Source organism: Candoia aspera, chromosome 5 (genome assembly GCF_035149785.1).
Source record: "Candoia aspera isolate rCanAsp1 chromosome 5, rCanAsp1.hap2, whole genome shotgun sequence".
In the NCBI taxonomy this organism is placed as follows: Eukaryota; Metazoa; Chordata; class Lepidosauria; order Squamata; family Boidae; genus Candoia; species Candoia aspera.
The window spans coordinates 33,987,903-34,013,421 of NC_086157.1; the positions used below are offsets into that span (position 1 = coordinate 33,987,903).

The 25,519-nt window shown below is 39.9% G+C and overlaps 1 protein-coding gene across 2 annotated transcripts in view; it reads left to right on the forward strand.

Annotated features, from left to right (window-relative positions):
* The first annotated feature begins 1,892 nt into the window (after nucleotides 1-1,892).
* FHL2 (four and a half LIM domains 2) overlaps nucleotides 1,893-25,519 on the forward strand; it is a 32,053-nt gene continuing 8,426 nt past the window's right edge. Inside the window, exons 1-4 of one of the 2 annotated variants that reach the window (XM_063304927.1) lie at nucleotides 1,893-2,082; nucleotides 2,203-2,395; nucleotides 18,279-18,458; nucleotides 23,356-23,530. In XM_063304927.1, coding sequence (XP_063160997.1) covers nucleotides 18,303-18,458; nucleotides 23,356-23,530 — 331 coding nt within the window. In that variant the 5' untranslated portion in view covers nucleotides 1,893-2,082; nucleotides 2,203-2,395; nucleotides 18,279-18,302. Of the gene's footprint in view, nucleotides 2,083-2,159; nucleotides 2,396-18,278; nucleotides 18,459-23,355; nucleotides 23,531-25,519 lie in introns of those variants that run through there. The other variant, XM_063304928.1, reaches the window with a different exon arrangement.

Here is a 25,519-nt window from a genome sequence, read left to right on the forward strand (position 1 = left end):
TACTATATGTTCATTCACCTTACTTGTCATCCTGGTGACACTAATATTGCCCAGAAAACAACCTAATATTGCCTCTAGTCCCCATATCCTTCCTTGCCTTGGTGCAAAGTCTAGAATTTGTTGCCAAGATCTGGGGTGACTTTAGATGCCTCTTGGGCATAAGTTAAAATGTGGATACTAAGGAACCACCTGTCCCATCATGAACCTGTCCAGCTGTTAAGATTGGTAGGAGAGGACCTTGTGAGGATCCCCCACTACAGAAGCAGGTAGTAAAGCAGTCTTTCTCAACCTTGGCAGCTTTAAGATGTGTGGAATTCAACTCCCAGAATTCAACTTCAATTCCCAGCATGGCTGGCTGGGGAATTTCTGGTCTGATACTTTAATGTCTGATTAAAGCAGCACTTCTGCCTTACACAGCTTGTGTGAAACTCATCTGGTTCAAGGAGCTGGATCAAAGCAGAATGTAAACAAGCAGCAGAGTCTGTAAAACACACAATGATGCCAAAATGCCAACACATATGATGATGTCACTCCAATGCAGCAATTACATATTTGTGTCATGACATATGATGCAAGTACATCAGTTACAGTTCTTACATGATAATATCACTGAATTTGCCCCCCTTGCCCCATCACACTTGAACAATGTATTTTTATGACTGCATATTACTTGTTTCAGTTATATACATTTTAGTTTGTGATGAACTTTTACTGTCACACTTGTTGTCTAGCAGATCCTGAGAATTGTGTGAGGATATGGTGAATTTGTTCTTGTTACAGTGGCTTGGTAGTAAAGAGGCCCTACTATGGATATGATGCTCAAATTGAGATTGTTAGCTAGGGTGCCCTAGCTTGCATTATATCCATAAGTGACTCAGTAGTACCACACATGCTTTGTGTGTAGTAGATCTTAGTTTGAATTGTTGGTTCCTCAAACAGCAGGAATGGCAAAGGTGCTGGTAGAAATGAGATAGGTGTATTGTCTGAGTTAGCTGCATCTCCACTTGCACCTAATCACAACACAAGATGTCCTGGCAATGAGATATTGCCTTCATCTTATCCCCAGTCCCTGAGTGAGATAGGCTTAAGCTGTCCTTAGTTGTAGCCGTATTTAAGCAGTCTTCCCCACCCCACTTATTCCTACACTATCCAGGGGCAGCCTCGAGCTGGATAGGATAGTTCTCACGTATTAGCTTGGAGGGAAGTCAGATCACTGGCCCTGCCTGGGAAAAGACACAGTAGAGGAAGAATTGGAATGGACAATGGCGACAAAAAATGTCATGCTGACCTACCTGCCAACTCAGTGATGAATGGAAAGCAGTATAACCCTATAATGGGGAAAAGCCCTCAGTATTTCCCAGGTTTTTTAACCATACAGTACTTTGATCATTTGCATATTTTAATTCATATTGTTTTACAGTTTGACTACCACCTTGCTGCTGCCTAGTTTTATGGTGTCTTTATCTTGCATGTTATTTGATTCTATTAGATATGTTTTAACTTGAATTATATTATTTATTTTTTTCTTCTTTGGTGTGTTTATTGTAAAGCACCAGACAGCTTCAGCTATTGTGAGGTTTAACAAATGTAAAAAAGAAGAAAGGAAAGGAAAGGAAAGGAAAGGAAAGGAGGTAGCTTCCCATGCCACTGAATTCTGGAACTTGTCTCCCTTGACCACCCTTGCTGTCCACCACTTTTCTCCAACTTGGTGCCTTCATATCTGGATGAAGGAAGGCTGCTCTAGATAATAAGTTACTTCACATTGAATGTGCAATCTGGTATCATCATCCTCTTGTTTATGACCTTAACTAGGTGAAGAGGCGTAAGACTAATACAGAAGAGGGTGTGGATGTGTAAGCAAATATTCAGAGGCTTAATCTGTGAACTTCTCGCTCTCTTTCTGATGCAAACTGCCCTTGCTTAAATTGGGGTATTCCTGAGAAGGAAGATTTCAAATTCTGAGCCAGATGTGCCACAAGGAAACAAATACAGGAGTGGGGAGCCTGATGATGGTGACGATGATGATGATTGAAAGCACCACGGGATGGAACTGATAAAAGGCAAGGTAATGACTTGGGAGAGGTAGGTGTGGAGAGGATCGGCTCCTTCTGATAGTGCCAGCTGCGCTGAGCACAGAGAGTGAGTGTCTCTGTGCTTTTGTCTCCTTATATGGTAAAATGATACACAGGGGTTTTTCACTAGGCTGTGAAGGCAGACGCCTGCTTCCACACCACACAGACGGCCGAACAGGAATCCAAAGGGCTGTGTGCACCGACACAAGGATTCCCTGGAGTGCCGCACACCCCTTCTCTTCCAGCAGAGCACCCGGTTACCCATTTATAAATGGATGTGATTCTCCATCCCAACTCCAGAGGCTGCTACTAATTATCTGCCTGTAAGTAAACCTCCCTTTTTTGTCCCGAAGAATCTTTGAACCAATCAATGAACCCTTGGAGGCTTTGCTGTAATTAACAAAGGCTGTGCTGTGAGATTGGACAGGACAGGAGAACCCTAACGGTGTCCGAGATAATTCAAATAGGGAAAGATTGCCCTTTTTTAACTCCAGCCGGGAGCTGGGGATAGGGCAGGAGCTGTGCTTCTTCTTTATCCTCAGAGAATTTGCTCTCTTCTGTGTGTAACAAGTTAGCCAAGGGCTACATCAGCATGTCAGTTGTGCATTCAGACTGTTTTTGCTGGGAGATGCTATGCTGGGTAAGCCCCAGAGAAGATCAGAAACAAATGACATCTTGGTTTATGTGTCTTCCTGGGAATAGATCCTGCTTCCTACAGCAACGAAGAACCCTAGTAGTTTTCTAGTTACAGAAGCACAGAAAACAAAGGGTGTCTGATTATGCATTCTCATGATCTCCATATTACACACTGGAAGAAATATAGCATTCTAATTCATATTTTATCATATGAGAATGGAACACTCAAATTCAGTTTTCTTTCCATTGAAACTTGGACAGCTATACTGTTTCTTCTGTGGAACATGCAAGATTTACATTACAGTCAACACCCATTTCCAAGTCTTGTGAGTTATTTACATATTTACACCCTTGTTAAGCATGTATCCAAAGTGATTTGTATTCCTTTCCACCCTAGTAGGTCATTCCCACTGCATTTCCCACTTTCCTTTTTATTCAGAATATCCTTGGATCACTGCACATGCCATTCAAAATCATCTCTAGAGGCTGTTAAAACAAATGTATTATTTGGTTTATCATTCATTACAGTTCTCTAGTAGCCACCCATGAAGTAAGATAAATTTTACACATGTTTAGGAGAGCTGGAAGGTTTGAAATTCGATTTATCAGGACTTCATGCCCCATTTAAATCAGTAAAAAATAATTTTTACTGATTTAAAAATTTAATCAGTGCATTTCCTCCCATTGATCTCAATTATGTATTGTCATTATGTATTGTCACAATTTACTTCTGCTGGATTATATCCTTGGGATAGAACAAACTGCTACAGTATCTTTCCTAATTTTTCTAGTATTTACAAGGAGATTTATTTAAATGCAAAATAATTATAACATCAACAATATTTTATAAAGCGGTATGCTTTCAAAAATGGTCTTAAAATAGTTTGCTTTGATATTTACTATGTCTTCTAATCTAAACTAAACTAATGTGCAGACACAACTTAGTGATACTTTTAGATGGAGAGACTGGATTCTCTCCTATAGTTTGAAACTCAACAGTGAACTTAAGAAAGAGCAAATTGTCATTCACAGCCTTAGAAAAAGTCTGTGCCCCATCCCAAGCTCTCACTGCTGATCAAAACTAGGACTCTTAATTTATTGCATTAGAAGGAATAGCACACATTCTAAGCATTCTCGAGGTTAAATAACCCAGTGTGAGCTGGCCTGCATTCTACCAGATTGAATAAATCACCACAGATTTATAAAACCACCCACACCCTCAAAAGATAGTAGGGTTAGGAGTTTTTAAAATGAGGTCCCTTTTTTCCTGCTGTGTAGAACTGACCAATCCTTGATGTGTTTGGTCTTTTTTTTTTCTTTATGGGGGAAGGAAGCAAAGTGTGTAAAGAGGAAGAAGGAAGAACTAATGCTCCTGAGATCTTTCTAGAAGCCTCTGACCAAGTTGGTGACTACGAACAGAATAATTTTTTGATATCCTTTGATCTCTCTTGAATTTTTATCTGTCTCACCAAAAGGAGATAGAGATGAGAAATAGACAAAACCTCAGACATTAGCAGAGTTTTACCCTAACCTGGCCTATATCATATTATTGTATTGCTTAAATCAAGATTATTGTTTGACAGTGTTCACACATCACATTCACAGCTAAACCTAAGCAAACCACATTATGGCTTAGCTGCATAATGTATGAATCAAACCTTTGTGTTTGTGGTTATGTGAGTAAGAAAGGGAGAGGGAGATAAATAGAGATCTTGTAAATGACTGAAAGAATTCCAAAGTATCTAGAAGAATGATCACATGTTGATGTCAGTCTATTGCCAACTATAAGCATTTATATTTTCTGAGTTAGTCATGCCCTGTTAGTACAATATATTTTTCCAGTTAATGACTATAACCGTTTACACCATTGTAAGGGATGGTTGGTGGCCAAATGCAGCAATCAACAATAATTGGAACATTTGTTCAATTTTTTGGTAAATGTGACTCTTTTTTCTGAGCCAAGCACAAAAGGAACTTTTTTCCAAACCAACTTGATATTTCCTAGCAACCATATTCTTTATTTTGCTTCTCACTCGTCCATTTAGATTGTGAACCCCTGGATAATGTCTCAGTAATTCTTTTCTGTTGCCCGATTGCCTTCCTTTACTCCTCATTTTGAAAATGTGTAGGTAGGGGATGGGGGGAGGTAGGATGAAAATGAAATGTGTGCAGAATTCAATTACACTGGTTAATTATTGAGATAATAATGCACAACCTCAGGAGATTAAGAGTTTTCATTTGACACCCTTTAAACCCAGTCTTCAAGAGCAGCCCCAGGTAGAGCACATTGCAAAAGTCCTACTGGGAAGTGACCAGTCCAGGAATGGGTGTAATTGGCACACAAGACATATCTGTGCAAAGCTCCCCCCACCACCTCCACCTGCTCCTCAGGCAGAAGCTGCAATTCCAGGAGGTCTTCCAAATTGTGCACCACTGTCAAACAATGATCTCTGTCTGGAGAAGTGCTACCCTGTTGAAAGTCAAAGATAATACACCATATCCAGGGAGGGGGGCAAAAACCCAAAGCCACTCTATCTTGCTAGGGTTGAGTTGGAACCAGTTCCTCCCCATTCAGAGCCTCACAGCTTCAAGGCACTGGGTCAGCCTGAACTAGCCTGCTCTCCTTAGATGTAGGGATACAACAGTTTTCCAGTCATCATTTTTGACATAAAATTCAATTCTTAAACCAGGGAACAGCATCTTGACCTTCAACTCAGACAGGGACAATGTCTTGGGCTCCCTTGCCCACTGATTCTCCCTTTGCAAATGGAGAACCTTCAGTTTGAGACATGGGGAAGTATTTAATGACTGTAAGGGATTTCTTATTGCCCTAGTACAGTGTTTCTCTCTTTATTTGGGTTTATTAACTGTATTAGTTTTCAAAGTACAGCTAAAATACAAAATAGAAAATATAGAAAAGCTAGAAAATAGAACTAAAGAAAAAAGAAAAAAAACTATAAAATTGCAAATAGACAGAAAGGAGAAGTGGAAAGTGACTTCCACTTTCTCCGATACAGATACAGGTAAATTTACAAATCTAATCTCTTACAATTGATTAACCTATCATAGTATTATTTCTATTACAACAAACCATTTAATCACTAAAACCCAAAATCAAAACATCATTTTTTTTCTATTACAAGCAAGTACTCTAAAAGTGGTTGCCAAGTAAATATAGATCCAGAAACAGAATGTTCTCTTATTAAAACTGTTAATTTAGCCATTTGAGCCAAGTCCATTAATTTAACAATCCAATCTTCAACCGTAGGTATTTGTGGATCTTTCCATCATTGTGCATATAACAGTCTAGCCACCGTAATCATGTATAACAGCAAAATTCCATGTTGTTTCTCTAAGTCCTTCTCCTTCTCCAGAAGAAAAAGTTCTGGTTTTTTATATACTGTATATATTTACTTTAAGAATCTTTTGAATATTAGCACATATTTGATCCTAGAACTTTTTAGCCTTCTCTCAGATCCACCAGAGATGATAATAGGTTCCTTCACCCTGTAAACATTTCCAACAAACGTTAGTTACACTATTATACGTTTTTGACAGCTTATCAGGAGTTATATACCAATGGTACATCATCTTATAAAAATTTTCTTTTAAATTATAGTTCAACATAAATTTCAAACCTTTTGTCCACATGTCTTCCCATTGTTCCAACATGATACTATATCCAAAATTCTTAGCTGATTTAATCATACAGTCCTTGACTTGTTCATCCTCCGTATTCATCTGTAACAAAATCTTTTACATCTTAGTAATGACATGGTCACCATTTGTACAAAGATCCATTTCAGGCTGAGTTATTTCTTTAACAAATTCATAATTCTTTTTATCTAGTTTAAAATGTTCTACCAATTGTACATAGGTGAACCAATGGCATGTAAACCCATCCGACTCTTAACATTTCCCTTGTTTTAATTTTTGGTTCACCCTCTTCAAACTTTAAGAAATCTTTATATTTTAACCAGCTTGTTCCTCCCATTTTCTCTTCTAACAAATGCTTCTTGAAGTGACAACCATAGTGGTACATTTGCAGACAATCTTACTTAATATTTATTCCAGATTCTCAGTATGGCATTCCTAACAAAATGATTCTTAAAATCCTTATTAACTTTATTATACCACAGATAGGCATGCCATCCTAATCTTAGTTCATGTCCTTCAACCTGTAATAATCTCCTGTTCTCCAAAGTAATCCATTCCTCCATCCAAAGCAAACAACAGGCATCAAAATACAATTACAAAGTAGGCAGGCCCAAACCTCCTCATTCTTTGGCATCTTGTAGCAATTTATATTTGATTATTGGTTTCTTGCCTTGCCAAATAAATTTTGAAATATCTCTCTGCCATTCTTTAAATGGTAAATCTGTTGACAAAATTGGTAGAGTCTGAAAAAGAAACAACATCCTAGGCAAAACATTCACCTTAATCACAGATATTCATCCCATGAGAGACAGTTGCAATTTCCCCCATCTTATCAAATCTTTTTTCACATCATTCCAAATTTTCACATAATTATTCTGAAATAACATACTATTCTTAGCTGATAAAATTACTCCCAAATACCTGACCTTTTTTCAATCTGAAATCCCATCTTAGCCATCAATGAATCTTGGTTAAACAGGGTCATGTTTTTAGTTAATGTTTTAGTTTTTTGTTTATTTACTTTGAGACCCGCCAATGACCCAAAGTCTTTCAGTTTCTTCATCAGATGTTCTGCAGTATCCAAGGGATCCTGTAATATCAAGACTAAATCATCGGCAAAAGCCCTTAATTTGAACTCTTGTTTGATCTTTAAACCCTTTATTTGTTCATTGCTTCTAATGTCTCTGTTTAGAACTTCCAGTACCAAAATGAATAGCAAAGGTAATAGAGGACATCCTTGTCTTGTTCCTTTTTGTATCTGGCAGGATTCAGTTAATTCATCATTCACAATAATGTTTGCCTTTTGTGGTGTATAAATTGCCTTAATTCCTTGAATAAGATATTCTCCAAAGTCCATCATTTCCAAAATTTTAAACGTAAAACTCCAATTCAGATTATCAAAGGCTTTTTCTGCATCTAAAAAGATAAGAGCTGCTTGGTGTTATGATATTGTAGATATTCTATAACATCCAAAACCACGCTTATGTTATCTTTTAACTGTCTTTTTGGTAAAAATCCACATTGATCATGATGAATAATTTCTTGTAAAACCTTTTTCATTCTTTCTGCCAACACTAATGCAAATATTTTATAGTCATTATTCAAAAATGATATTGGTCTATAATTTTTAACTATGCAGGGATCTTGTCCTTCCTTTGGTATTAAAGCAATATTAGCCTCTTTCCATGAGTCCAGCATTAAAGACCCTGCCAAAATAGAATTTGTCAATGCTTAACAAAAAAGGTTACAAAATCTGATCTTCCAAACATCTGTAATATAGGGCAGATAAACCATCAGTTCCTGGAGCTTTTCCCAACTTTGTTTTTTTTATAGCCTCAGCTATTTCATGCAGGCTACAGAATTCTGGGAGTTGAAGTCTACACATCTTAAAGTTGCTGAGGTTGAGAAACACTGCCCTAGTAGAATATTACTATTTCTTTCTTCTACTACATTGAGCAGGACCAAGCCTAACTGGAATCATAATTCAATGTTCAAGGAGTTTGTTTGGTCCACAAAGTGACCACCCTTGGAGCAAAGAAAACTGGATATTTCTTTAATCTTGGTAGAATATTGCCAGATAGTATTTGATAATATTGGACAAAATGGAGAAATAGTTACATATGTTATTTTATTTTTCTCTATCAAATGTATGCACTGCACTTAGGAAGATAGAATATTGCCTTATAATAGTGAATATTTAGGAAGAACAATTCACTGCTACAAGGCAGTGGTTGTGTCCCAAAATTAAATTTAATTAATTAAATTAATTAAATTAATTAAATTAATTAAATTAAATTAAAGTGGTGTGAACTATGCCTATGAATTGTTAAGAAGATTTAGGACATATAAAAATAAATACTCTTTTGCAGATGTATGCTGTGGAAATTATTAATTATATTTGAAATGCTTACGTCAGTGAGTCTCAAAAATTTGCAGTAGCACAGTCTCCCAAAAGTATGTGAACAGTCCCTCCCATGAATAAAATTAATGATCACATTGGGGTTGGGGTTGGGTAACTTTAAATAATGCCATTTTAATCTACAAATCACAGGAGTTTTCAAATTTTACAATCCAGTAACTGCCCAATGTGGACTTATGTAGGCAAATTGAGGAACAAAGCACAGATGAGTTTTTCCAGCATTCCTATATTAACTGCACAAGCTTGATCAGGAATTATTATTATTATTATTATTATTATCATTATCATTATTATTATTAACTTTTGCTTCCTTAGTGAGGATCCCAACCCACAGTTTATAAACTAACTTTTGGATTAGGAAATTACTTTTTGCACAATCTTTTCTTATCAAACAATTCTCTTTTTATCTATTACCTTTATTCCTTTCTTGTTTGTACGGATTTGTAATTTTGATTGGAAAATGAATGAGAGTTCTTTGAGGAAGCACCTAACGTTCTCATGAAGTGATGATAGTAAGACTTTTTTCAACTACTAGAAGGGAGATGAAAAATGATCTGCTCCTGGTAGTTCAGTTTGCTCTAGCTTAACAAATACTGTAGAGACATTATAACGTTATAAATCTCCACAGCTTTTGAAACTACAACAGAAGTGTTTTCCAAACATCTGTTCTTCACGGATTTATGTCTAGGACTTTTCAGATACAAATAATTCTTTCTTCATGAAAGAAAACAAAACAAAGTAGAAAAAATGTACATGGGTAGAAATCTAAACCAGGGCTTTCTCTAAGTATGTGTGTGTAGCACATATGTCTACATAGGAAACATTTTAGCAGTAGTTACAACCTGTTGTGGGGCCACAGTTGTAACCCCAAGTAGATAATTTATGAAATCATTACAGTAATGTATTTCATATATCTAAATATTGAAGAATAATGGTGGACTATGACATGGAGATAAAATCTGCTGATTGTATTTCACTTGGCATTTTCCTGTTTGAAAAAAATGCTTCTGGAATTTTCTGTGGTATCATCAGTAAATCTGGCCACCTCACTGCTCACCTCAAGTTCATTTATAAACATCTTTTCCTTTAGATAACTATTTATTCCTTCTGTTTGCCTCCTGGTATTGATAAATAGAATACTTACAGAACACATACTTATTTTAGTTACAGAATACACGATTCCTTCAGAACTAAAAGATCTACTCAGCAGCCTTTCATAATAATTTGCTAAGTGCTTTTTGAAAAGTTCCAACAAACAGTCACTAAAGGATCTTTATTGTTCACATATTTGTCTCCTTCTCAAAGAACTCTGAAGAATGACTGAAATGGAATATATCTCTATGTTAACAGAGCATATCAGAAACCATGCTGACTATTCTTCAGCAAGACTTGTCCTTCTATGTATGTGATATAGAATTTTAAATTTAGTAGGTCCAACAATCTTCAGCAAAGGATCGTTACCTTGTCATGGTGCTGGAGCCTGAGCACCTCAATGATGCCATGAGCTAAACCGTGAAGGGCCACCCAAGACGGGAAGGTTATGACAGAGAGGTCAGACTAAATGCAATCCCTGGGAAAGGTAATGGCAACCCACCCCAGTATTCTTGCCGTGAAAACTAAATGGATCAGTACAACCAGAGATATGTTGGTATACCATCGGAAGATGAGACCCCCAGGTCGGAAGATGGTCAAAATGCTACTGGGAAGGAACAGAGGATGAGTTCAACTAGCCCCAGACGTGAGGACGCAGCTAGCTCAAAGCCGAAAGGACGGCTAGCGGCCGACGGTGCTGGTGGTGAATGGCAAATCCGATGTTCTAAGGATCAACACACCATTGGAACCTGGAATGTAAGATCTATGAGCCAGGGCAAATTGGATGTGATTATTGGTGAGACGTCAAGATTAAAGATAGACATGTTGGGCGTCAGTGAACTGAAATGGACTGGAATGGGCCATTTCACATCAAATGACCACCAGATCTACTACTGTGGACAAGAGGACCACAGAAGAAATGGAGTAGCCTTCATAATTAATAGTAAAGTGGCTAAAGCAGTGCTTGGATACAATCCAAAAAATGATAGAATGATCTCAGTTCGAATTCAGGGCAAGCCATCTAACATCACAGTGATCCAAATATACGCCCCAACCACAGATGCTGAAGAAGCTGAAGTAGAGCAGTTCTATGAGGATCTGCAGCACCTACTGGACAACACGCCTAAAAGAGATGTTATTTTCATCATGGGAGACTGGAATGCTAAGGTGGGCAGTCAAATGACACCTGGAATTACAGGTAAGCATGGCCTGGGAGAGCAAAATGAAGCAGGACATAGGCTGATAGAATTTTGCCAAGACAACTCACTCTGCATAACAAACACTCTCTTCCAACAACCTCAGAGATGACTTTATACATGGACTTCACCAGATGGACAACACCAAAATCAGTTTGACTACATCCTTTTCAGCCAAAGGTGGCGGACATCTATACAGTCAGTAAAAACAAGACCTGGAGCTGACTGAAGTTCTGATCACAAACTTCTTCTTGCACAATTTAGACTAAAGAGATTAGGGAAGACCCACAGATCAGCTAGATATGAGCTCACTCATATTCCTAAGGAATATGCAGTGGAGGTGAAGAATAGATTTAAGGGACTGGACTTAGTAGATAGGGTCCCGGAAGAACTATGGACAGAAGTTTGCAACATTGTTCAGGAGGTGGCAACAAAATACATCCCAAAGAAAGAGAAAACCAAGAAGGCAAAATGGCTGTCTGCTGAGACACTAGAAGTAGCCCAAGAAAGAAGGAAAGCAAAAGGCAACAGTGATAGGGGGAGATATGCCCAATTAAATGCAAAATTCCAGAGGTTAGCCAGAAGAGATAAGGAATTATTTTTAAACAAGCAATGCGCAGAAGTGGAAGAAGACAATAGAATAGGAAGGACAAGAGACCTCTTCCAGAAAATTAGAAACATTGGAGGTAAATTCCAGGCAAAAATGGGTATGATCAAAAAGAAAGATGGCAAGGACCTAACAGAAGAAGAAGAGATCAAGAAAAGGTGGCAAGAATATACAGAAGACCTGTATAGGAAGAATAACAATATCGGGGATAGCTTTGAAGAGTGAGGTTGAGTGGGCCTTAAGAAGCATTGCTAATAACAAGGCAGCAGGAGACGACGGCATCCCAGCTGAACTGTTCAAAATCTTGCAAGATGATGCTGTCAAGGTAATGCATGCTATATGCCAGCAAATTTGGAAAACACAAGAATGGCCATCAGACTGGAAAAAATCAACTTATATCCCCATACCAAAAAAGGGAAACACGAAAGAATGTTCAAACTATCAAACAGTGGCACTCATTTCACATGCCAGTAAGGTAATGCTCAAGATCCTGCAAGGTAGACTTCAGCAGGTCATGGAGCAGGAATTGCCAGATGTACAAGCTGGGTTTAGAAAAGGCAGAGGAACTAGGGACCAAATTGCCAATATCCGCTGGATAATGGAAAAAGCCAGGGAGTTTCAGAAAAACATCTATTTCTGTTTTATTGACTATTCTAAAGCCTTTGACTGTGTGGACCATAACAAATTGTGGCAAGTTCTTCGTGGTATGGGGATACCAAGTCATCTTGTCTGCCTCCTGAAGAATCTGTATAACGACCAAGTAGCAACAGTAAGAACAGACCACGGAACAACGGACTGGTTTAAGATTGGGAAAGGAGAACGGCAGGGCTGTATACTCTCACCCTACCTATTCAACTTGTACGCAGAACACATCATGCGACACGTTGGGCTTGAGGAATCCAAGGCTGGAGTTAAAATTGCTGGAAGAAACATTAACAATCTCAGATATGCAGATGATACCACTTTGATGGCTGAAAGCGAAGAGGAACCGAGGAGCCTTATGATGAAGGTGAAAGAAGAAAGTGCAAAAGCTGGCTTGCAGCTAAACCTCAAAAAAACCAAGATTATGGCAACCAGCTTGATTGATAACTGGCAAATAGAGGGAGGAAATGTAGAAGCAGTGAAAGACTTTGTATTTCTAGGTGCGAAGATTACTGCAGATGCTGACTGCAGTCAGGAAATCAGAAGACGCTTAATCCTTGGGAGAAGAGCAATGACAAATCTCGATAAAATAGTTAAGAGCAGAGACATCACACTGACAACAAAGGTCCGCATAGTTAAAGCAATGGTGTTTCCCGTAGTAACATATGGCTCTGAGAGCTGGACCATAAGGAAGGCTGAGAGAAGGAAGATAGATGCAAATCATATGGAAACATTAACAGGTAAATATTGACAAGGTACGTTAGACTGATGCTTTGGAACCGTGGTGTTGGAGGAAAATTCTGAGTGCCTTGGATGGCAAGAAGATCAAACCAGTCCATCCTCCAGGAAATAAAGCCAGACTGCTCACTTGAGGGAATGATATTAAAGGCAAAACTGAAATACTTTGGCCACATAATGAGAAGACAGGACACCCTGGAGAAGGTGCTGATGCTAGGCAGAGTGGAGGGCAAAAGGAAGAGGGGCCGACCAAGGGCAAAGTGGATGGATGATATTCTAGAGGTGACAGACTCGTCCCTGGGGGAGCTGGGAGTGTTGACGACCGACAGGAAGCTCTGGCATGGGCTGGTCCATGAAGTCACGAAGAGTCGGAAGCGACTAAATGAATAAACAACAAAGGTCCAACAATGCTTACATCTTTCACTATCCTTGTATACCACAGAGGATTAAATCCAGAGTCACTCCTTCTTTGTTTGATTTCATGACAAATTATTTCAAAGTACAGTCTGTTAGATTATCTAGATATATAATTTCTTTGTCATGACCAGAATGTGCTTTTATTCAGTCTATGTGAGGCATCTTAAAGTCACCCATGACAACATTTCCTCCTTTTCCATAGTCTCCCTAGTTTGATTCTTCAGTTTAAAACCATCCTGAGAATTTGAGTTAGCAGGACAATACCACTAAATATTTCCAGCACTGAATTATTTTGGTACCTGCTACTGTCACTTGTACCAATTCTGCAAAGGAGTAACATTTGGGGCTTTTTAGTCTAGAAAAGAGGCAAATGAGAGAGGACATGATTGAGGTGTACAAAATTATGCACGGTGTAGATAAAGTGGACAAGGTAAAGTTATTTCCCCCTTCCCAAAATTCTAGGACCAGAGGTCACCTAATGAAATTGAAGAATGGAAGAATCAGGACAGACAAAAGGAAGTCTTTTTTACACAAAGTAATTGAACTTTGGAATTCACTACCTTGAGATGTGGTACTGGCTACCAACTTGGCTGGCTTCAAAAAAGGGTTGAACCAATTCATGGAAGTCCTGGGGATCAGTGGCTGTTGGCTTTGATGGCAGTATGATTGTCCCTAAAGTCCATCTGTGGGGAGACTAATGGACTTCCCTGTGCAGTTGGTTGGCTACTGTGAGAACTGATTGCTGGCTAGATGGGCCAGGTGTCTGATCCAGCAGGGCATTGCCATGGATTCAGTCTGAAGAAGGTGCACAACATTGAGGAGAAGAACCATGTTTAATGCTATGGTTGTGTGTCTGCTTTACAAGAAAGAGGGACCCTGAACAATGGAAAAGCGAAGATTTTGAAAGGAGTTAAGGACTACAAGGTAGGAAATCCTAGGGATCTGATTTGCCAGTTTGGGAAAGTTGGGCAGGTCCTGGTCAGCTACTTGGGGTGAGTGCTATTGTTAGGCAAAATGGTGTACGGAGATCGCAGGTGAGGAAGGAGGGGCACCTTCCAAGGGGAAAAATGCACTCACAGTGTAGAAGACCTTGGGCACCCAGCCAAGAAGGTCAGACAGGACACACCTTAGAGTTTCTGGAGTTTTTCCCTTAGAGCCTGCTAGTTTTGCTCAGTTTGGCAAGATTCTGTTTGTATAGTAGGAACTATAAAGACTAGAGCTTCATTCCTGGCTCAGTGTTGTTTCTTCGCCTTAACCCTGACAAATGGGCTTTTCAGGAGCTGGGGAAGTCCATTGTGAAGGAATGTTGAGGTCATCAGTTGATCAAGGATGGAAAGTTGGGGTTTCTCTATGTTGCAATTCCCTTGCAAGGGCTGCCCTTGGGCTAGGCTGTGAGCAGGTGAGGAGGTTTCTCTTCCTTGGTCTACAGGGGCTTGCAGGGGGCTGTGTCTGGGAGGGTCAATTTCAGTCTGATGGGGATTAGGCAAAGAGATGAACTGGGTTTGACCCTGGTCATATCCAGAAGACAAAGGAAGAAAAGGGAGCAGTCTCCATTTTGTTTGTTAGATTTATTTTCTCCACCAAAGGCACTGCTTATATTCTTATGTTTGTAAAGCTAAGTGCTTGATTTAAAGGAGGACATAGATATGGCAGGCCTTGGGAAAAAGTGGTAGGGTGTAACATAATCATCCTGAAGCATTTCAATGCAACTGTATTCTGCTTACTTGAAATATAACCTGGTGTATTGACCATGTAGTGATAACTATAAATAATCTCCTTCATAATACAGAAGAAAATATGGGCTCACATAAGCTGTTTAATACCTCCTCTTACTTCAGAACTAGTTAATAGAATGTGTAATGGAATGTCTATATTTTTCATGTGTATCACTTAAAAAAATTATTGTTGGAACAGAATATTATAGAGTGGACAAATTAATATTTTACTATAATGCCAGTTTATACTTGATGTATTAATTTTCCTTACCATCTATTAGTGCAATGGGGCGGGGCAGTGTTAATTACAAAATCAGGATCTTTTCATTTATCTGTAAATTGCATACGTTGCAGAACATCTTGGGTGCCTTTATTTCAGACTACAGATGGAAAAAATATATATGTCTCAATGTTTTATATGTTATAAAACCTCTTTGAATATGTTTGGTAGGAAAGAAAATGAGGGTTTGACATCCCCCTTGCATGTTAATGCCTTATGCACAAGGCTTTTCTTCTTCTTTTTTTTAAAGAAACCCTGAGTGAGTATTCTCATGGTTACTTTATGCATGTGAACAAGCTTCCCACACATCTTGGGCAATTTCAACCTTGCAAATGTTATCCATGGTAGAAGAAAAATTTCAAGAATGACCAAGAAAGTTGTTCCATTGAAGTGGCTTGCTTTGAGCAACATCTTTCTTCATGACAGGCATAGGGACATCAGAAGCCCCAGCAATGTACTTTGAACCCTTGATTGACAGGAGCAATCCAGATTCATAGAAAGAAAATGGCCATTTCCCATCATCTGCAGTTGGACAATGGGATTGAATGACGATCTCCTGCATGCAGTTTTTCAAGCCAGCAAGGAAACATTCCAAACATTCTTTCAGATGAATGCAGAACAGTGAATACAGAACATTTTGCTTTAGAAAATCATTCTGCAGTGAAAATCAACAGGAGTTGCAGTACAGGTTCCCTTATTATGCTGGTGACTGTTCAGAGATCCACAGAGAATGCTAATAAACATGTGGAGACTTCAAAGGTCTGCCTGGTTGTCAGGCATGATCAAAACAAGAGGTAGATCTATAAACACTGCCTGTGCTGGGCTATGTCTGTACTGGGAGAAAAATCTAACACTATTGCTTAAACACCAAGGTTAGTTTTACATGGCAGATGCAGAGTTTCCAAAGCTAGGAGACATTTACAGCAGAGACTGAGCATGTAAATGATGCCATTTAACCTTTGTACCTGAAACTATTCTCCCTGTGAAAGATTAAAATATATGGCTTTTCCAGTCCTTCCTATTTCCCCTATAGGAGATATCTGCCTTGTGCTCATATTCAAAGCAGAGAGGATATTGCATTATACAGTTTGCCATCTGTGTACTGATAGGCTATTATATTTTGGAAAACTATCATCCTTCTAGTATGTCTCACATAAAAAGAGCTCTGGTGAAGATCCTGCCCTGGTGTGAGGGTTCTTTGTTTTCCAAGGACTGAACACACCACAGCGTAGCAAATCTGTACTAAGTGCTTAATTGCAGCACACCTTCCCCAGCAACAGGCTTTTACGCTGGGTCAGCTCCACCCAAGGACTTGCAAGTTGCTGTTGTCACATAAATACATCTTCAATACTCAGTCCTTTATACTCAGTCTTTTAATACTCAGTTCAAACTAAAGTCTATAACGTAGCATACAACCTTTGCCTTTTTTCCGAAAGTCCTTCACTAGTTGGGATGAGTTGCTGCCTCTGTGAGGTTGTTCCTTTTCAAGTTGCTACTGAGCAACCGGCAAAGCTCCAGGCAGGACTCCCACCAGGATATGCTGCTCACCAACTTGTGGTCCTGGAAGTTGAACGATAGTCCTCTTGCCTGCTTGTAATAGCTGCCAATCTTCAGACATTGCCTCTGCTTCCCCATTTGTATGCCCTTTGCTTATCGCCTTGCCTCCTACACACACCCCTTCCTACTCTGTCTTAGCATTTGTTTTTGTAATCTAAGGGCCTGGGTGGGGTGAGGTGGCTTTTGGACGTCAGCGCATCCTTGACAATGCTAGGGTGTGGCTTAATTATCACAGGCAGCTGGAACGCTGGTTTGGACATTTCTGAGTAACATTGTGGGTTAATGAATGAATGTATGAGGGAAACGGGTTGAGAAGTGTTTCTGCCTGGCTGCAGCTACCTTCACTCCCTCACACCTGGAGTTAGCTGTTGGGCAAGCTGTCAACTCACAGCTTCATCTTCTGCTCCTGTCAGAGGATAACAATAATAGTAATAATTTATTAAATTTATATGCTTCGAGACTCCAGTGACTCTGGGAAGTTTATAAATTGTTACAAACATTTAAAAACAAAGAAACAACACAAAAAACAACACAACACAAGAAGCAAAGATGGCATAGAAAATAAACCCAGAATGGAACAAAGAAAAGGAAGAAAAGGGGTGTTAATCATCCTCACTAAAGGCCTGGGTGAAGAGCCACATCTTCAGGGCCCTTTGAAATACCAGTAGGGTGGGGACCATTTGAATTGGGGAGGCGGGACCTACTTCCAGAGAGCAGGCACTGCTACAGAGTAGGCACACTTCTGAGGTCCTGATAGATGGCATTGTTTAACTGAAGGAACCCAGAACATGCCAATCCTGCCAGATCAAACCAGCCAGGCATATACTATGGGAGACAAGCAGTCCCTCAAGAAACCAAGCCCTACACCATGTAGCACTTTATAGGTAGTGACCAGCACCTTAAATTGCACCTGGAAGCACACTGGCAACCAGTGCAGCTTGCGAAGCAGAGGTGTTACATGGGCATACCGAGACATGCTCACAGTGCCCATGCTGCTGCATTCTGGACCAGTTGAAGCTTTTGGGTGGTCTTCAAAGGCAGCCCCATGTAGAGCATGTTGCAGTAGTCAAGCCATGAGGTGACCAGGGCATGAGTGACTGTCTTGTAGGGTCCTCTCATATGTCATCCTGAGGCTCCTAGAAGAAATCATGGAAGATAAATAAACCAATCATCTCCTCCTCCTCCCTGCCCCGCTGATGTTTCTAATAACATCATTTTGGATTTAACACCTCTCATCTTTTTGTTGACAGCCTGACCAAATCCCTGATACCAAAATGACTGAACGCTTTGACTGCCATTATTGTAAGGAGACGCTGTTTGGCAAGAAATACATTTTGAGGGAGGACAGCCCCTACTGTATCAAGTGCTACGAGAGCTTGTACTCCAACACCTGCGAAGAATGTAAGACGCCAATCGGCTGTGATTGTAAGGTAGGCAGCCCTGCCCTTCCCTGGCCTAAGCTTTCTTACTCACCACAGAGTCTCTCCAAAAGATTGCCCAAGGATCCTGCCCAAATCAAGGATCACAAGGAAGAAACGCCTCTCCTGTGAATGGCTCAGATTAACTGGGACCTTTCAAAACAGCCAAAGCACGATTTCCTTACAACAACTGGTCCATGTTATTTTTCTCCTATCTGGAGATAAGCAGTCTTCCTGTTTGACATTGTTTCCCCCCTTTTGTATATTCTGCCTCTTTCTTTCCATATATTAAAGCAAATACTGTGAAAATCAAGAAGGGCCAGGGGTGCTGCTGGATTTGAGGGAGCCACCGTCAACTACTGTCCCTGTCCTGTCCTGGGCACTTGAATGATTCCCCAACTTAAAGGCAGAAGGAATTAACTTGTCTGATGGGACAAAAGGAATGAACAGAACCCTTTAATAAAAGGAACAAAGACTTATTTGTCCCTGTTCAGCCTTTAACAGGTAATGGGAAGTAAACAAATAACAAATGGGCCTGCCTTCTTTCCTTCCCTCCTTTTTATAACATTTTTAAAATTATATAATTGAAAATCTACATTGCAAAAATATAATAATAATTTAACATGGAGCATAAGGTAATAGGATAGCATCAGAAAACCAGAAACGACTACACAAACTTTCATTGGAACTAGAAAGAAAGAAATGGTTGTGAGCTACTTGGTTGTTCCAAAGTGCAGTGCAAGGCTAGTGCTCCATGCCATGTGAGCATGGATTAGGTTACTGCACCTTCTTGGACTCACCAGCCAGGTCCTGTTTAATATGTGGCCTTTTGTTTGTTTTTGGCCACACAGTTTTAAATTCCTCAGGTACTTTGTTTAAGCTGGGTCCTCAGTGACTTCACAAGTTGCATGAGTGTGTCAGCCGTACTGTGGCTCCCTGACACACTGCGATGGACTGAACATGACACCGGTTGCCTGTGACGGCCACAGGGTATAGATTCAGTTTTCAAGCCTGTCTTCCTATTCAGGCTTAGTGTGATTAGAAGGAAAGGAGGTCTGAAACTGAGGGGGTCTATTTCTATGACTAGCAGGGATGGAGGGATCCAGGCCACTTTTGGATGCCACACAGTATCTGAGTCTCTGCAATGGAGCCAAAGATTTTCCAAAGCTAGGTGACATTTTCATAGTCCCTTTTCCTATGGGTCCTTTAGCAAGAAAGTAACATGGCAGGGAGAAAGGTTGCTCCATGCTAGGGAGGAAGTGGGAAAGATCAGCTTGTGGTTTCCTCATGAGGGATGTTGGCACTGGGAATTATGTAGTCTAAAACCTGATGGAGGTTTCAAACGTTAATAAAAGAACTCCAAGCAGCTAACAGCAATCTTGCAGAGTAGAAACATGAACCAAAAGAGAACTTGCACATTAAGCTTAATTGCATTCAGAAATAAATTCAGTCTTCACACAGTAGTTAGATGAAGAAAAATAGAGACAGTTTACTTTTATTCAGTAGATCTGGATACAGTTAGGTTCATAGCACAAAGCACTTAATCATCATTGGTTCTTTGTAGACACTTTCTATGTGGAATAGAAAGTCTGTGTGCAGGTGAGATGGTAGGGGGAGGACTGCATTCCTGCAGCACCTCCTGCTTGCATGTGTGCCAGAAGGGTAATGGAGATTGTTAATCCCCAAGCCCAAGGAGGAGGAGGAAAAGGAAATCAGGTGACCCACATGACATCCCACAAGCACAATAGAGACACGTCTACCAGAGAAACCCCCTTACTATGCTTGTGAGACAATGCTGAGTTGACCCCTGATAATTCCAACAAAACCAAGGAAAGGCACCTAGTTGGAGGAAGTTGTAAGGGACCTGGGGCTAGGATGTTCTTTCTATTTTTTAAAAAAACATTCAGTGTTCCCCATCTATTAATAGTTTTCTCCTACTTCTTCACAAGCATTTCATTTCATTGGCTTATCTGCTGCTCTGATCAACCACTAACTGAGCAGCTTACATACCTCATTCTGAAACAAAATTAAAACAACCCAATCCTCATAACTGCAATAACAAAGCAATGCTAACAATCCTGGAAAGAAAAGAAAAGAAATCTTATCATCAGAAATATCACTTAGCCAACAACCACAAGAAGGCTTCATGCCATCCTGCAGACTCCCAAAGTTTGCTGAAACAGCCAGCTCTGAATAGCTTCATGGAAATCCAGCTGTGCAGAGGCCATCTAGAAACTCTTCCTTCAAGGGGGGGGGGGTGTTCTCTCAGAGCTTGCTCACTGCTTAATCCCCACCCTGACTAGACTGAAAGCAAGCTCCAAACTAAAATGTGGAGGAAAGGGGGAAAACACGATTATTGTTAGCTCAAGAGGTGTATGGCGGTACTCTGTTTATTATTGGAGCCCTTGCATTGAGAACGTAAGTTTTATTTTCCTCTTCTTTCGCCATTTGCCCTGATCCAAATCACTCTCAAGGCTGCTAAGCTTCCAGTGGTGAAAAATATAGATGCTCATCACACAGACTTAACTATGGAGAGAAAACACACAGAAAAAATTTCAAAATTTTACCTCAGTGGCTACTTCAAGGTAAAAATAAAGATATCCCCAGTTTTTTGTCAATTGACTTCAATTTTTTTTCTTTTTAAAAGTACATTTTCTAAAAATCCAGTATTTTTTTAAAAAAACCTGCAGATGCTCTGAGCTGGCACTGAAAGCAGAGCTATATTAGATAAATGTACCATGGACTTCTGGGAAGCAGCAAGCAGAAGCAAACACAAAAAGCAAAAAAAAAAGAGGCAAATATGCAAAAATTCCTGAAGCTGACAAACCCTGTTTCTTCCCAGAATTCTTTTTGAGTAGGATTTTAAAAAATCCCTTGTGTACTTTGTGTGTGTTGACATTCCTGAATCCCTTTGCTTGGCCTGCCTTCAAGATGTCTCAGAGCAAGGCAGGAATTAGCTGAACATTTCAACTCAGACAGATGGATTTGGGAAGGCTTAGTACTACCTGATCTTTCCAACAGGCCCTTCTGCAAGGCCAGATAAAGTGAGTCAGGGAAGATGGTGGGCCCCTTCCTCTCTGGGTGAACAATTAAGAAAGTGTTTGTTAATGATGGGGGAATATAGGTAGAAAGTAGCGTAATTACCCCTGCTTGTTTACGCACTGACGTAGAAGCCTGATGTCTGCTTAACCACAATGGGAGAGAATGACCAAACGGAGGTGTGCTATATTATTGGCTATATGATTTTACCCATCCAGTGACTCCTAGAAAATCATATACAGTACATCAGTGTTTCTGAACCTTGGCAACTTTAAGCTGTGTGGACTTCAACTCCCAGAATTCCCAAGGTTGAGAAACACTGCAGTAGATAGTATTTTCCAAAGTAATTGAAAAGTGCTAAGTATGTGGCTTCTCTTGATGATTCATGATTTGAATGCATGGTACATATATACTTGTGTGCAGCAGACAAACTTGTCATATGAATTTCTCATTATCATCTCTTTTTTAATAATCCCTTAATTGCAATTTTAAAATCCCATTCTTGCATTAAATGATAAATTACTGTAGACCTTGAGGGATTTATATCTATCTATCTATCTATCTATCTATCTATCTATCTATCTATCTATCTATCTATCTATCTATCATCATCTATCTATCATCATCTATCTAGTCCCAGGAAAGCAGAGATTTATATATGCATAGCTCTGCAACGCTCAGCAGCTGTTGTATTTTATGGTTTGTTTTCCACTCAGCTTAGCAGGAAAATAAAAAGCTGATGCACACAAGAAGGCATGTGAGATTGAGTTTGAAATAAAATTCCATGTGAAGAAAAAAAGAAAAAAAGAGTTTTGGCCCTTTCCAGCAGCCCACTTCTATGTAATGATTATTAGTAAAGTGCAACACCTCCTTGTAAAGTAGGACTCTTCTAATACTGGAAATTGGCTTTACAGGAAATGTCAAAGCATACGGTAACAATTTCTTCCTAATCCAGGCAACATTTCTGTTTTTAGTTATAGTACATCCAAAGAATTTCTAACACCTATTGGGTGTTCGCAAAGTGGAAAAACAAAAGAGGAGGATATGCTGCATGCCACACTTTTTCAAATGAATGCATAAGGGGGTGGGGGTCCCCTACTTTGATATGCTTTTTATTATTAGGAATGATGCTGATAAATTGTTACCTATAAATTGGCCAATTTGCCCAGATTGCTCAAGATTGTACAGAGTGCAGTCTTTTGTTTGAAAGGAAAGTCTCCTCTGTAAATACATCTTCAGTGCAAAGGCTTATGCAGTCCAGATGTGGGTTTCAGGGGAAGAACCCTAACAGGGAGAGCAAGGAAGGTCTTGAAGTAGACAAGCAAGAGTGAATAGACTTGGCAGCAGACACGTGAGTCCCCTGTCTTCTCTGCTCCAGTGAGATGCACTGGGGTGCATTCAGAAATATTTCACTTAAGTAACAGATGACAGTTACTTAAGCAAAATGTTTTTGAATGCCCACCTATGCCCTTTTTTTTTTGACAGGTACAATATTTTAGGATAGCATACAAAGACTGAAACACGAACCACAGCATACAACCCATGGCGCCCAAGGATAAAACATGTAAAAATGTCTGCATAGTTTTTACTTCTTTTTTGATGGAAAGAAGACGACAAAGGGTTTGGCCATTCATACAGGTTGCATTTATTTAAAGGATAGCAAAGCCAGTTTATTCAAAGCAATAGCTTAAGATGGATGCTAGCTAGCTGGCAAACTGGAGGTTAAATTTAGATGGATCTGAATATTACCCCTGGTCATGTGTTTTCCATTAGTTACCAGTCCTTATGTACAATGCTGTTGTCAATTTTTCCCAAGGTTATATATAGGGTATTTTTTAACATGTGCTTATGTGATCTGGGATTTCTGCAGGACCTGTCCTACAAGGATCGTCATTGGCATGAAAACTGTTTTCACTGCTTCCAGTGCAAGAACTCACTGGTGGACAAACCGTTTGCTGCAAAGGAAGAGCACCTTCTTTGTACTGAATGTTACTCCAATGAATACTCCTCCAAGTGCAGTGAATGCAAAAAGACCATCATGCCAGGTTAGACCTTGTCTGCTTTGGGGACACAAAGGAGCTTTCATGCAATGCCTTCTAAAACCAGAGGGAGGTTCTTCTGCAAGACACTTTTCCAGGTCTTTTATTTGCCTTCAAATGGTCCAACAGAACTCATGGGTTCAGCCAGGACAGGATGTCTTTCATGTAAGGCAGTCAAGCTGGAATGGGTGGGGGATGCACTGAATGTCCTTTGAAAGGCCAAGGACCACAGTCTTGGGGTGATGATGCAGAGATGGCAGGGTCACAACACATATAGGTTCTATTTATTTTTAGGGAGTTACAGTTTTCTTCCTTTTAAAAAATTGGTCAGCCTAGCTCTATGTTTCCCTTCTTTCAGTCTTCCTTAAGTCTTTCTTATAAAACAATATTGCCATATTGCTATTACTAAAAAGGCTTAATTACAGAGAATGGAACTATTTTTACATGTTTATCTATATACTACTAAAACTCTCATGTCTGTTTGTAACCTTCAATTGGGTGAAACAGTGCATCATAGGGCGACAGTTTTTGAATCAATGTACCTCAAATGGGCTAACCTATAGGATGTGTCCAAAATCCAGGACCGATTACTCTGTGGAATTGAAATTTGGCAAAGTTGTGGCTGCTTCAGTGCCACCGTGCCTTCCAACTACACTTCCCAGAAAACCGTAGGCTGCATTGTGCAAGGGAAGATGGGAGGGGTGTGTCCCTGCCCTCTCTCCCACCTCCCTCTGGTCCCTGCACCCAAGCATCTGGGACAAGGGCTGACAGGTGAGCAGTGATTGGCTGTGTTGTAACTGAGGCTGAAATTTGAAATCTCTTAGCAGTTGGCAGCGAGGGAAGGATGAGGGAGTGACTCAGATGCCTGCTGGTTAGGTAGAGCTGGCTGGGGGGCACCGGTGGCTGATGGGTTAATCCTCTTCCTCCCTGGAGGGAGGGGGCCCTTGGGGACACACTGTGATGGGGAGCAGGGGCGCAGTTTTCCTTTCAGTCCATGGCTCCCTTTGTTCCTCCTCACCCCAGCAAAGTGGCAGACAGTTCTGCAGACAGCCAAGGAGGAGGAGGAGTGATTTCCAGTGCTCCCTGCCAGCTTCCCACAAGCAAAGTCAATGCTTTTATGCCCACCCTTGGTCATTCTGTTTCTCTGTTTAGGTAAGAAATATCTCTGAAAGGATGACCCAACAGGTCATGGGTTTTCTAGTGGCTTTCTAAATAGGTGTTTCTTAGACCCCTTTTGCATACTATTTGAAATGATCTTTATCCAGTAAAGATCAGCTCCTCCCCCTCAAAAAAGAATAAAAATCCAAAATAAAACAATATCAGAACATGAAGATTTTAATAGCCATCTTTCATTTAGAGCTGCCTCTGTGGTGGCCCTTCATCAAAGAAGGTCCTGGGAATACCCTTGTCCCAGAAATAAAGTATGGCCAAATGTATGGCCATCTAGGCTCTTACCTTGGCACTGTTACTCCAATAGTTTATCTGTGTACTCTACTATTGGATTTCAATGAAGTCATTGAGATTAAAAGGGTTTGTGATGCTGTACACTCCCTGAAAATATCTCTGAAAGGATGCATGATAAATATTTTGAACAATAGGAAGGAAGGAAGGAAGGAAGGAAGGAAAGAAGGAAGGAAGGAAGGAAGGAAGGAAGGAAGGAAGGAAGGAAGGAAGGAAGGAAGGAAGGAAGGAAGGAAGGAAGGAATCTCTTAAGAATTCCTTTGCAGTTTCAACAAAACAGATGTAGCATCTTTTTAAATAAGGTACTGTATATTTATACTTTTTTAAAAAATGGAAAATTTCTTTGATATCTATTTTTTAAACAGCAAACATTTACAGTGCCATATTAAGAAGTAAAGGTCACTGAAAGATTTGGCCTCATAAAGAACCAAAATTCCTTCTCTCTGCCCCCCCCCCACATGCTACATTCAACTTCTGTTTTTATTCACATTGTACTGTTTTCCATTCTTTTAATTATAGAAGGCTATCAAGAAG